This window comes from Eleutherodactylus coqui, chromosome 8, assembly GCF_035609145.1.
Source record: "Eleutherodactylus coqui strain aEleCoq1 chromosome 8, aEleCoq1.hap1, whole genome shotgun sequence".
In the NCBI taxonomy this organism is placed as follows: domain Eukaryota; kingdom Metazoa; phylum Chordata; class Amphibia; order Anura; family Eleutherodactylidae; genus Eleutherodactylus; species Eleutherodactylus coqui.
The window spans coordinates 144,460,238-144,472,771 of NC_089844.1; the positions used below are offsets into that span (position 1 = coordinate 144,460,238).

The 12,534-nt window shown below is 45.4% G+C and overlaps 1 protein-coding gene across 1 annotated transcript in view; it reads left to right on the top strand.

The window, feature by feature from the left end:
- LOC136576952 (uncharacterized) overlaps positions 1-10,921 on the top strand; it is a 34,235-nt gene extending 23,314 nt beyond the window's left edge. The window contains exons 16-20 of the mRNA XM_066576614.1: positions 249-359; positions 2,823-2,944; positions 4,380-4,502; positions 7,503-7,545; positions 8,535-10,921. Of these exons, the coding sequence (XP_066432711.1) occupies positions 249-359; positions 2,823-2,944; positions 4,380-4,502; positions 7,503-7,545; positions 8,535-8,618 (483 nt within the window). The 3' untranslated portion in view covers positions 8,619-10,921. The remainder of the gene's footprint in view (positions 1-248; positions 360-2,822; positions 2,945-4,379; positions 4,503-7,502; positions 7,546-8,534) is intronic.
- Positions 10,922-12,534: the final 1,613 nt, after the last annotated feature.

The following is a 12,534-nucleotide window of genomic DNA, read 5'->3' on the forward strand; positions in this document are numbered from 1 at the left end:
TATTGCCGCAAATAACCCAATGACTACAAGTATATTGCAAGGTTGATGGCACACACTGAGGTTGTTAGATGAGAATAAGTTGTATGAAAAGTTAGTGTCCATTTAAGTCAGCTATGCATAACATTTTTAAAGGCTTTCTCCATAGGAGTGACGACATTCATGCCCCATATAAAATCTGAATGTGGATGAATCCCCCTCAGGTGTATTGTTCATACCTGATAATAATCTTCATTATTATGTCATTGCAGATGTATAGTAGCAGTGCGGAGCTGATTCTTGTCGTCCAGGCTGTCATCCGTTACATGATGACCACAAATGTACCTCTAAAAGGCATGTTGGAGCTGCTTGTAGCATTTGGGGTAAGGTTTCGTTCAGTGTCAACTTCAATAGCACTAGTAGTCAAAGTATCCCCTAAATTCGACACTTACCTGCTACTTTACAAATGACTTCTTGTATTGACATCCAAATGTGGTTACTGGTGAATTCTCTATTGCCCCAAACCAGAATTAAAGAGTAACGTCCACTTATAAATACATTTTAGGTTTATGGCATTACAAGAAACTGCTCTGTAGTGTACACCGAATGGCTACTTCATTAGAGACCCCATCTAATAGCGTGTTGGCCCTTACTCAGTCTTCAGAACTGCAGCAATTCCTCGTGGTGCAGATTCCACTAAATTATTAAATCATTCTGGAGGACTATTGGCCCCTGCGGACAGGAAGCTTCTTGTAGTTGCTCTAAATTAGACAGAGGTGCTGACATGCTGGATTCATCTGACCAGGCGATAGACTTTCATTGCTCAGGGATCCAATTTTTGGACTTACGTTCTAAGGATCGGCGAATTGTGTTTTCACATGTGGCAGACTTTAGTGCAGATGCACACCGCTGCAGATTTTGGTGTGGATCCCCATTATGTGGTTTGGATTTTGATGCAAATCCACTGCTGATCTCACACTTTTCGCTTGAAGGGATGAAATCTGCTGATGATCCGTACCAATAGCGAATATTTTGACGTGGGATTTTCTGCTACGGAATATCTGCACCAAATCCGCTATATGTGAGTGCATCCTGAGACATTAGCTGGAGCACCAGTCTTGTATTCTGCTGCACTTGTCTGTTCTGCGCCTGTTTGTAAGAACAATTCCTGACACCTTTGCCCCCTTTTGGCATTCAGCTGTTACGTCCAAAGGATCTCCTCTCGCTGGATGTTTTTCCTTGATCACGCCATTCTCTATATACTCTCCACACTGTTACATGAAAACCCCACACGGTTGGCAGTGACATTAGCTTGGCTAATCTAGCATTGATGACCGGACCTCATTGGAAGTCACTCAGATCGCTGGATTTTCCCACCTAATGTGGATTCACACTGAAACCGATCCACGGAAAACTGTCATGTGATTTTATGCAGCACTCCGGAATCTCTAATAAAGTGACCAGTCAGTGTAGTTCAATAGCTGACTGTACAACCCCTCGATAGTGACGTCTACTAGACACCCCTGAAACCAGGCCGAATAGATACTGAGGCTTCTGTTACTAAGCTCCTGGCACAGACTGAGGCCTTGATGAAGAAATCAAGGAAACAGAGCATGTCTTGGACCAGGGGTGTCAAACTCATTGTCACAGAGGGCCACATCAGCCTTATAGTTCCCTTCAAAGGGATGCTTGTAATTGTGTAGTAAGGGCTTGTTCACATGAGCATATTTGCGCAGCACGTTGCGCATGTAATTTTTGCGCCCATAATACGCAGTGATGAGGACCCATTTATTCCAATAGCTTCATTCACATGAGTGTATTTTTTTCATGTGATGTAGAATTGAGTGAAAACGCACATGGCCTGACCTATTTTGGTGTGTATTACACTCTGCAGTAAGTCAGTGAGGTAAATGGGTGGGCACAAATATGCAGGAAATGTGTATTTTATTTAGCCTATCTGCGTTTTTGTTTTTTTTTGCATGTGTAAATATGTAGTATATTTGGGCACATAAAAAAGCGGGCCTATGCAATGTTTGGTTGCACAAATACGCCCTAATGGTTACCCCTATAGTGGCCATAGTAGCAAGTGCCCCCCTATAGGAGTCCCAAGGATGCTGCCTGACCAGAGGCGAATGGCAATCTCCCTATTGGCCTCTGTCTGGGCAGCATCCTTACAGGCTTTACACTGTGCCACCTACAGCTCTGGCACAACGGTGGCAGTGGCCAATACGAAGTCTGTGACTGTGACCTCTCACCACAACGCAGATTTCAGAGGTCTGCAATCATAGACTCTGCACAGCGCCACCATACCGGAGCTGCTGGCGAGGTGAGTAAAATTCCTTTAAAGGGGTTGTCCAGGCAGCGCATGCCACGATGCACTGGGTGTCTGTTGGAAGCACTGCATCGACCCCTTTGTAGTGGTCGGTGCTTGTAATTGCAGGTGCAGCTGTCATTGAACTCAATGAGAGCTGCGCTTGTAATTGCAGTTTGACGTCCTATTGATTTCAATGAATGCTGCACCGGCTACTACATAGGGGTGGGAGCAGCACCTTCGCTCTGACCCTGGTGTATCCCGGCGGGCGCTGTATGGATAACCCCTTTTAAGGTCTATTGTGCGGCCAGCCGGCCTTCTGTTTGATGTGTGTCTGTGATGTGAAGGAGGGGGATGTCCACTTCATATTATGGGAGTGGAGAGCAGTGCTCTTATGTAAAGCGACTTCTTTTAGTGTCATTGAATATTAGGAATCACTAGAGGTACACCTGAGGGGTTAAACCAATGACTAAGAGTAGTAGTAGTAGTATTTGGAGTTGTAATTCTGTGTAACTAAGTTTATTTCCTGCAACAGCTTAACCACTGGGCCCTGTCGCTCCTCCTTGAGGGGGTCAGTCCTCTGCCGGACCTGCTGTGTAAGTTTGTGTCCAATGTTAAGAAGGAGCTGTACGAGAATGAACAACGGATGGTAGAATTGTAAGTCTCAAGTCATTGAAGACCCTTTGTGTGTGTGTGTATATATGTATTATATGAATGTGTGTATAGACAATATTATATGATTCTCAAAAATAATGGGAACATTAATATCGCACATCAGATTTCGATGAATAGGTGGAAGTTGAAAATCTTTACTGATTTATAAATTGTGTAATTCTTTAAAAACTAAATCCTCAACCAATGGAGGGCTGAAGTCCAAAATGCCCAGAAAATCCACTTCCATGAATTTCATCACGACAACGAATAGTGTGACTCAGTGTTTATGGCCCCCACGTGCCTGTAGGCACTCTGGACATCGTCTGGGCACGCTCCTGATGAGATGGTGTACCCTGCCGGGTCGTCTTCTAGACCTGGATCACGGCATCAGTGAGCTGCTGGACACTGTGGCACTACTTGGTGGTGACGGATGCACTGATACAGAATGTCCCAGAGGTTCTTAATTGGATTCAGTTCTGGGGGCCAGTCAATTGTATCACTGCCTTCGTCATGCAGGAACTTCCTACAGTCTGGTCGCATGAGTCCGGGCTTTGTCCTGCACCAGGAGGAACCCCAGGGCCGCAGCAGCAGTGTAAGGTCTGACAATGAATGAGGATTTCATCCCAGCACCTAACAGGGTATTGTTGGCCATCACGTAGGGGTTTCAGTGACCCTCCAACTACGGTATATGCCTCCCTACCAAAAGACCCACCGCCAAACCAGTCATGCTGGATGTTCACATGGTGTGTCCAGACTTTCATGTCTGTCATGTGCTCAGTGTCAACCTGTCAATTCTGCTGCTCTTTGACGTATGCCGATCAAACTGCATAGTACTAAGCTGTGAGCACAGGTCCCACTACGGGACGTCGGACCCTCATGGAGTCTGTATGACACTTTGGTGGTCATTGTGTAGGGCTCTGGCAGCGCTCCTCCTGTTCCTCCGGTCCTGATGTTGGGTTGATGCCCTTCTGTCCAGCTCTCATATAATGACCCGTGTCCTGGGATCTGCTCCATGCTCTCAAGACCGTGCTGAGAGACACAGAAAACCTTGTGAAGACACGGATGTATGTGGCATCCTGGGGGTGGCAGGGCTACCGCTACAACCTGATAGGCTGCAGGTACCCCATATGTACCAGAAGTGACAAGGACACCAGCAAAACTAGAGGAATTCGTCAGGAAGGAGGAGAAAGGAATTGCCTCCGGTACTCCTGCCGGCCCGCTCATTTGCACAAAGCAGGTGAAACTGATACAAAATTAAATATACAGCTATCCCAGAACTGTACATTACTCGGGGTTATAGTACTTGCAGGAAGCGTTCCCAACATTTCTTTTTCGCACTGTGTATATAATCCCTCATGTGACGTCTACAATTGTACTTCAGAAAGCCATAATGAATCTGTCACACGACTGACATACTTCCCTCTCCGATATTCCTTAGGTTTATAAGACGGGGATCCGGCTACTTGTCGAACCTCACACCTTTGTTTCTTTTGCATCCAAATGAAAATGTACGCTCCATCGGCTTTTGTCTTATTGATATTGTCTTAAGAAACAAGGCGAAGTAAGTATGAAGCAGGTCAGATGGAGGACTTGATGTGCAAGAGCCAGTTGTGTTTACCTAACAGTACGATGCACGTGCCTGAGCTCTGGGATGTGGTGGGCTTCACATGTAAAGTCTCCACCATTACATCCAGTAATACAGCTGGTATTTCCATCACTGCTACTCTTTCAGCCTAAACTGCTGCTTTAACCTGTTAGTGACCACACAGCATAAATGTACATCATGCAGGTGGAGCTGGGGTATGGCGTGGGCTCGGAGACTGAACCTATTTCGTACCCCCAGAGTGCTGGCTGTTCAAAACAGATGACATAAGTGCACAATGCCGCGGCGAGAGCCATCCCAGAACCAGGCCGTGTACTTAAATACCGCAGGATTTAGGCCGCCTGCAGACGGGCGGAAATTCCGCGGCGGGATATAACGCGGAATTTCTGCCCTTGGAAGCTGCCATAGGATTGCGTTAGCAAACGCAATCCTAGACAGACGGCCGCGGTTTGTCCGCACGAAATCTCACGTGGCAAACAAACCGCAGCGTGTTCTATCTCTCGCAGAGCCCCACACACAAACATCACTGCCGGGCCGCCGGCTCTGGTCTGCGCATGCGCCGGCAAGCCGGCAGATCAAACAACCGGAGCCGCGGGTGAGTACGCGCTGCTCTCTGCAGGCGCTCGGGTCGGTCCCGCGGCGAGAATCCTCGCAGCCGGATCCGACCCGCCCGTCTGCAGGCGGCCTTAAGCGGTTAGTGAAGGGGGGGGTGGGGGTGGATGTTGCCCCGCGGGCTCACCTGCAGTGTAATCTAGGATGCCAATGGGTTTACATGGCAGTTCGGAGCCTAGTGAAGGGTTTAATAACCTAACACTGCAGTATAGGTAGTATTATAGTATATTGTATAAATGATCACATTTCAGCTCCTATTGGGACTAAATACCATAAAGACAAGTTAACCCCTTAACTACTGACTATTTTGGGGGATCCCGGGGTTTTTTTCATCCCAGAGTTTATTTTTCCATCAATATAGCTATATTTGGGCTTGTTTTTTGCAGGACGTCTTGTCTTTTTGAATTGTAGTATTTAATGCACCGTATAATGTATTGAAAAAAATGTGTTGTTTTCTCCCCCCCCCATTCCTTCCAACTTAATTACTACGAGGGTTTTAATCTTGCAGTGTTCATGGTGCGGTAAAAATGACAGGCTAACTTCATTCTGTGAGTCGGTACCAGAGTGATATCACTAGAGATGAGCAAGCACACTCGGTAAGGTCAGTTACTCAAGTAAGCCTCGCTCATCTCGAGTAACTAACTTCTCGTCCGAGCGTGCTCGGGGAGGGGGGGGGAGAGATCTCTCACTCTCCCCTCTGCCCCCCCCCCTCCCCGAGCACGCTCAGACGAGAAGTTAGTTACTCGAGATGAGCGAGGCTTACCTGAGTAACTGACCTTACCGAGTGTGCTCGCTCATCTCTAGATACCACTATGTTTAAATTTTTGTTTTACTACTTAATAAAATAAAAAATTTGCTTTTAAAAAAAAATAGTCTTATTCCCAGCCACATGACGTTATTTTTCTGTCACTGGGACTGTATAAGGGTTTGATTTTTGCAAGGTTAGCTTTATCTGATTTTTTTTTTTTCTAGTACTACCATTATTGGGTACACATGATTTTCCCTCCCTTTTGTTTTTTTTCTTCATGCATACGCACACGTGTGTGATATGTGTGTTTTTGTATTTATAAATATTTTCTTGTTTTTAGTCCTCTTAGGGTACTTGTAATCATTTCATCACTTCTACAATATGCTGCAATACTTCAGTATTACAGTAGATTGTTTTTTCCATGTTCCCATATTAATAGGGTTAGATACATGGTATCTAACTAGGCCAAGGACTGCCATGGAAGCCAGCAGCATCCTGTGATCGCATTACATCGTGGATGTAAGCTGCTAAACTGCTGTAATCGGAACTAGCTGTCACTGGTGCGCTGTACGGTGGCTGTCAGAAACAGCCGCACCTGCTGGGTATACATTTACTTTGCCCCTGAGCCCACGTTCTACACACCCTGCACTTCTGTGACTATGAGACAAACATGTATGTCACAGATGGGTAAGGTGTTAACTTAAAGTTTTGTTTTATTTTCTTAAAGTTAAACCTTTTTCCTGTTTTTTTTTTTTGTTTTTTTTTTTTTTTTTTACATTTAAAGAAGAAAAAAAAGCTGGTATCACCACATCCGGATGAGTCCAAAGTATTTAAAATACTGCATTATTTACCCCAGATGATGAACGTTGTAAGAAAGAAAAAAATACATAGTGCCAGAATTGCGTTTTTCAGCAACCCATCTGCCTAAAGATTTGATTTAAAAAGTGATCAAAAAGTTGTTTGTACCCAAAATGGGACTAATAGAAACGACATTTCTCTCCGTAAAAAACAAGTCCCCCACGACTGCTATAATGATGGAAAGCTTAAAAGAAGTTACGGCTCTTTAAAGGTGGGAATGAAAAATGTCTGGTTATTAAAGGCCTGTTTTCTAATATCCTATCAGGAAATTCATATGGGGGGGGGAGGGGGGGTGAACCTCCTACAGGACTCTTCTGTTAGCCAGGAAAGAGCAGCTACTAGGAGCATCTCCCGCTCTGGAGGACCTGTCCTACATTACACCACTCATGGCTATGAATGGACGCTGTAATCCTTCATTTCCCCTGTGGAGGAGCTGTAGTGCAGTTGAACGCCTACTTGTGTGTTTTTCACAAGTTGCTATAGATTGTAAATGGAAATATACCCATTAAGAGTTCAGGTAGACGGCGCCTAACACTAGAAATGGGTACTATTCCTAACCTGTAGTACGTGTGCATAAGGGAGGTAAGGGGTGGACACCTAAAGTGCCCCTAGGGGGATGTAGCGCTGTTCTGATCATGGCTTTATAGCACAGTGTAGGACCCTGTAGTCTTTTAGCATGAGAACGGAGTCTAGTCTACTTGTAGAACTTTAATGTTTTTTTTGGTTTTATGTTCTTTCAGTATTCCCTGGTCGGCAATTCTTGGCAACTGTCTGAATTTGAAAGTAAGTAAATATCAGGAGCCAGCAGAGGGCGCAGTATGCTGCTTTTCCTATAGCTCAAATCTTCAAAGGCATGGTCTATGCAATGATAATCCCTTCCTCGTGTCCAATGATTGGCTGTCCCATAAATAATGATCTTGTAGGACTGCCATAATTGCGCCATTCTTACCTTTTGAATAGAACTGCAACTTTTGTACACCCTTGGTGTGATCACATGTGCGCCTTCCAGGCCATTAGTGGCTGTGAGGCTGACTGCATATCTAAAGGGGTTTTGAAGCCCTGAGCTGCTATTAACCTGAGAAAAAAGTTTAATCATTTTGTGAATACATTACATTATATACATCTTGTATGGATTCTGAGATCTGGCATGCCCTGTTCAGTGTCTGCATACAGCTTGCTCTGGTGACTTGCATATCCCATTACAGCAGTCTGCTCTACTGTATTATATGATCAGTACAGGATAAGTAATGTATGTACACCATGACTCCTCCAGCAGAATAGTGAGTGCAGCTCTGGAGTATAATGCAGGATGTAACTCAGGATCAGTACAGGATAAGTAATGTATGTACACAGTGACTCCACCAGCAGAATAGTGAGTGCAGCTCTGGAATATAATACAGAATGTAACTCAGGATCAGTACGGGATAAGTAATGTATGTACACAGTGACTCCACCAGCAGAATAGTGAGTGCAGCTCTGGAGTATAATACAGGATGTAACTCCGGATCAGTACAGGATAACTCATGTATGTATACAGTGACTCCACCAGCAGAATGGTGAGTGCAGCTCTGGAGTATAATACAGGATGTAACTCAGGATCAGTACAGGATAACTCATGTATGTATACAGTGACTTGACTGTAATTTCTGTAAAATGGTTGAGCTAGGTTTACATACCCGTTTAATATGCTTACTGTTCCTTTTAGTTGGTGACTTGTATATTGCCTCCTACTACAATATTCCTCCTTTACACTGATTTGCTTCTCCCCACAGGTTCTCCCGTACATTTACCTGGCCAATTCCGTGGAACACCAAAAATTGATGGCAAATATCGGAAACTTGACCGCACAAGGCTGACCTACTTACAGAACGTCTTATGGGGATAGAAGGCGAACTGTGAATATTGACACCAAAGAAATGCAGTTCTCAAAGTGAAATTGTTTTTCTTCGTTTTCTTTCTGCTGTTCGCACATTTACGATTGGTCGGCGCCGTCTCTCCTTTTTGTTCTTAATGCTCTCAGTGCAAAAGAAAAGCTACGTAGTGACCACTTGGAGGTTTATCATGGATGCTAGCTGTCTGCGGCTGCCTGGAATTTGTTAGAAATATGGCCGTAAGTGGACAGCGGGGATTAAGATCCATAATTAATCAGAGCGCCAATCAGATAAGTCTCCGTAACGTTCATTTATTTAAGTGTGTCTCTGGCAAACGTAGGAGCTGGCACACGCGTCCAGCAGGTTCTTTCAGGATTGTGCGTTTGCAGTTTTTACAGTGTTCCGGGCAAGTATTGTGGATCTGTCCCTTTGTCAGAGGCCTGAAGAACACGCACCCCAGGTTACCGTTGGCTTTGGAAACTCCTTTTAATGTGAACCTGTCAGATTTCCTGTCTTTAGTAAATATTTGCTTTCCTCCTAAAATAACAATTCTGGAATTTCTAAGTCCTACATTGTGGTGTTCCTCTGTTGTTCCTCCTGGAAATGTATGAATAAATTGACAACTGTGATCCTTTACCTTGTCAAGGGGCGTGCCTGACCGTCTGACACTGTCCAATCAGTGAGCGCGGACACAAATTGAATAGTAACACTTATATTTGTGCTCTTCCAGGAGGAATAACTGAGGAAGAGCAGACGAGATGTTCTAGCATTTTTATTTCATGGGGAATACAAGTCTTTACTAAATAAGACCTGTCCAGGTAGCAGATGGTCCAATTTTAAGTTATAACGTCTCCGTTCTTTGCAGGCACTGGCTGAAGGGGCTTCTACAGAATTATAGCAAGTCCCAATTACCCTATTAGCACTTGAATATCCAGCAACTTTTTGGGAGCCCCTTCCCCGCACTCGTTTTCTCAAATCCCCCTTACAGGTGTGAAGTCTCAAATGTCCCTTACAGGTGTGAAGTTCATGGACATAGAGTTTACAGTGACTGATGGGATCGTCGCTGTGGATCCACCTTCTGCTTTGTGGAGGGAAGACTTGTAGTCAGAGGCCTCCTTTATGGTCTGATCTACAGAACTGCTGAGTCGGCACCCGGAGGACATGACAGGCGGATATTTCTGCGTCTTGGTTTGTGCTTCGTCTGCTTCCAAAAAGAACAAACGCTGCAGAAATCCCACGGGGCGTCTTAATACGATCAATTGAGACCATTTCCATCTATCTGTGCAGACATCACAGTGTCTATCACTGCAGACAGCGGCCAGTCCTGCAGCCTAAGAGATCTCGCTGTTGTCAGCCGCCCTCCTCCTATCTGCTGAAGTGGAAGTCTATATAATACACACATTCTGTTATTATAGCACTGCCCTGCCCGTGTGCTCAGCTAATGCATAGGGTTGCATCCAGTCTGCTCTAGTCACATGCAGAGCGCTGCGTTCTGACCCCACATTCACTGCTGGTTTAGTTTCTGTATTGGGGTGTATTAAAGGGGTTATCTATTTGTAAGCTATTAATGGCTTGTCGTTAGCATAGGCCATCAGTAGTAGATCGGTGCGGGTCTGCTGCCTAGGATCCCTGCTTATCAGCTGTTTGTTGGCTTGGTGTTCTTGTGCACTGACAGCTCCGTTCCCACTGCACTGGCCAGGCTTCGTATTACAAGCAAAGTTCCCATTCACTTAAATGCCTGCAATACCAACCCTGGTTACTGCAGTGAGAACGGAGCTGTCTGTTTCCTGCAGAAATCTGCTCACTGCACAAGTGCGTTTGCCCAGCGTATAGCTGACCGGCGGCGCTCACAGGCCCTGGACTGATGTACTATTAACGCCCTATCCTGCAGCTAAGCCACCAATGGCTTGGCCATCCAGGTCTTTTACTACATTATTAGGTCCAGAAGAAAGCAAAACTGAGCCCAGTTGAAAAGAAGTTACTGCATTGTAAACGTTTCTCTAAACTGTAAGGGGTTCTGGTCGACGACCGATCCTGAATGCTGCTCTGGATGTGACTGGAGTGTAAGGATGGAGCACTTCCAGAAATGAATGAAGCTATGCAAGCTGCGAGGCACATACCTCACTTCATACCGGTTGTGCTCCCTGGAGTGCGTGCACGTTGTGTAAATTGGTGTACAATAGTCACATCTGACCGCTTGTGCCTTTTTGTATCCTTTTTTTTTAAATTGTACATATTATATATTTGTATTGTTTAGACTTGTATAAATAAAGCGGACTTTAAGGTTGGTTTTGGTTCTAGGTCATGGATCATTTCCCACTCTTCTAGATTTTCTCTCTGGGGGGCTCTGCTTTACCTTCACCTGGCTTTCCCCTTTTGCTCTTTTCACCATTTATAGTCTTTTTCCATGGAGCCGGACCCTAAAAAGATGAAGCTTCAGTTCGGCTGGTTTTGGACAGTGCGCCACTTGTTTGTTCCCTTCCTCATCCGAGGCCTTCCGCTACTTCTTAGGTGATCGGGGTTATCACTTGGTTGGTTTTCTTGGACTGGGGAAAGTGGAAGCTCTTCATGCACGGCCATTGCTTACTGCACTCTATGAATCTGGGACTGAGCTGGAGAGCCTTCGCTGGGGCTGCTGGTGACGCTCAGCACTTCCAGCTCTTTCCCCATTGATGTATGTGAGAAAATGGAATTGGGAGAATCCCTTTAATTATTTTAACGGTGTATGACAGAACTGCTATCTGTGACACAATTTGGCTCTGCACCGATTTCTGGTATTGGATTGCCCTTTTTTAAAGGGGTTCTCTACTCTGGACAATCCCCTTTTGTTAGGGGTGTGTTTGACAAAAAACAGGTCAGTGGTCCAATTATACTCATCTACTTTAACACTTTAATGACTGACTTACACATATGTGATTGGGCGCCTCAGATGCTATATGGAGCTAGCCTGGGAGTCGAGTCAGCAGCTGACATCTGCCCCCAATTGCCACAATCTGCAACACTAGTTAAATGGCCCCAACCGATACTAAAGGTAAGTTTACACGGGGCAGAAATGCTGTTGACTATCAGCTGTGGAGATTCTGCGGCAAATTAGGTAACTCCGAAACAGACAAAATCAGTAGCTGATTCCAGAAGACACCGCCCTCACCGACGTTTTTGGCTGTCGGCGCACTCCTTCACCCAGTGGCCTGGACTGAGCGCAGCACTGCTGGTCAGGTGATGTCACATCCACATCCCCTGACTAACAGCACTGCACTCGCTAGAGGCCGCTGGGTAACAGGTGAAGTACACAGAGCCGTAAACTTCGGAAGTGAGGGCGGTGTCTTCTGGAATCGGCTACTGATTCTGACTCTGTTTTGGATGCAAAATTGGCCGCAGATATGACGCAGTATTTCTGCCCTGCATAAATATACCCCAAAAGTCACTGACTGTAAGCGGTGTGCTGTCTGGTACTGCAGCTTGGCTCCTTTTCACTTCAAGATAGCTGAACCTGCAATACCACCCATAGCCTATGGACAAGGTGGCGCTGTGTTTGGAGGAAGAAAACCGTGTTTGTTCTTCTAACCCTGGACAAACCCTTTTCAGTGGTTAATCTATGGGGAGACCTGGCAGTAGGTGTTCAGCTTCTCTGCAGTGCCACCACAGGTGAAATGAAGCATTACATGATGATCATTGAGATCCATGGGTCCTCCAGAGTGAAGCACAAGTCCATGTAGTTGCTTTGGCTGATGGATGAGGGTCCTGAATGGCGGATCCCCTATATAGTTTTCAGGCTCTTATGATCCATTTGCTGTGTAACGTCCGCTGGTAGTCTGTATTCTGCTGGGGTTATTACAGGCTAGTAATGAGCGTTGGCTTTCCCACAATAGTCCTGGTGTGTAATCGGTTATCACATAGGTCA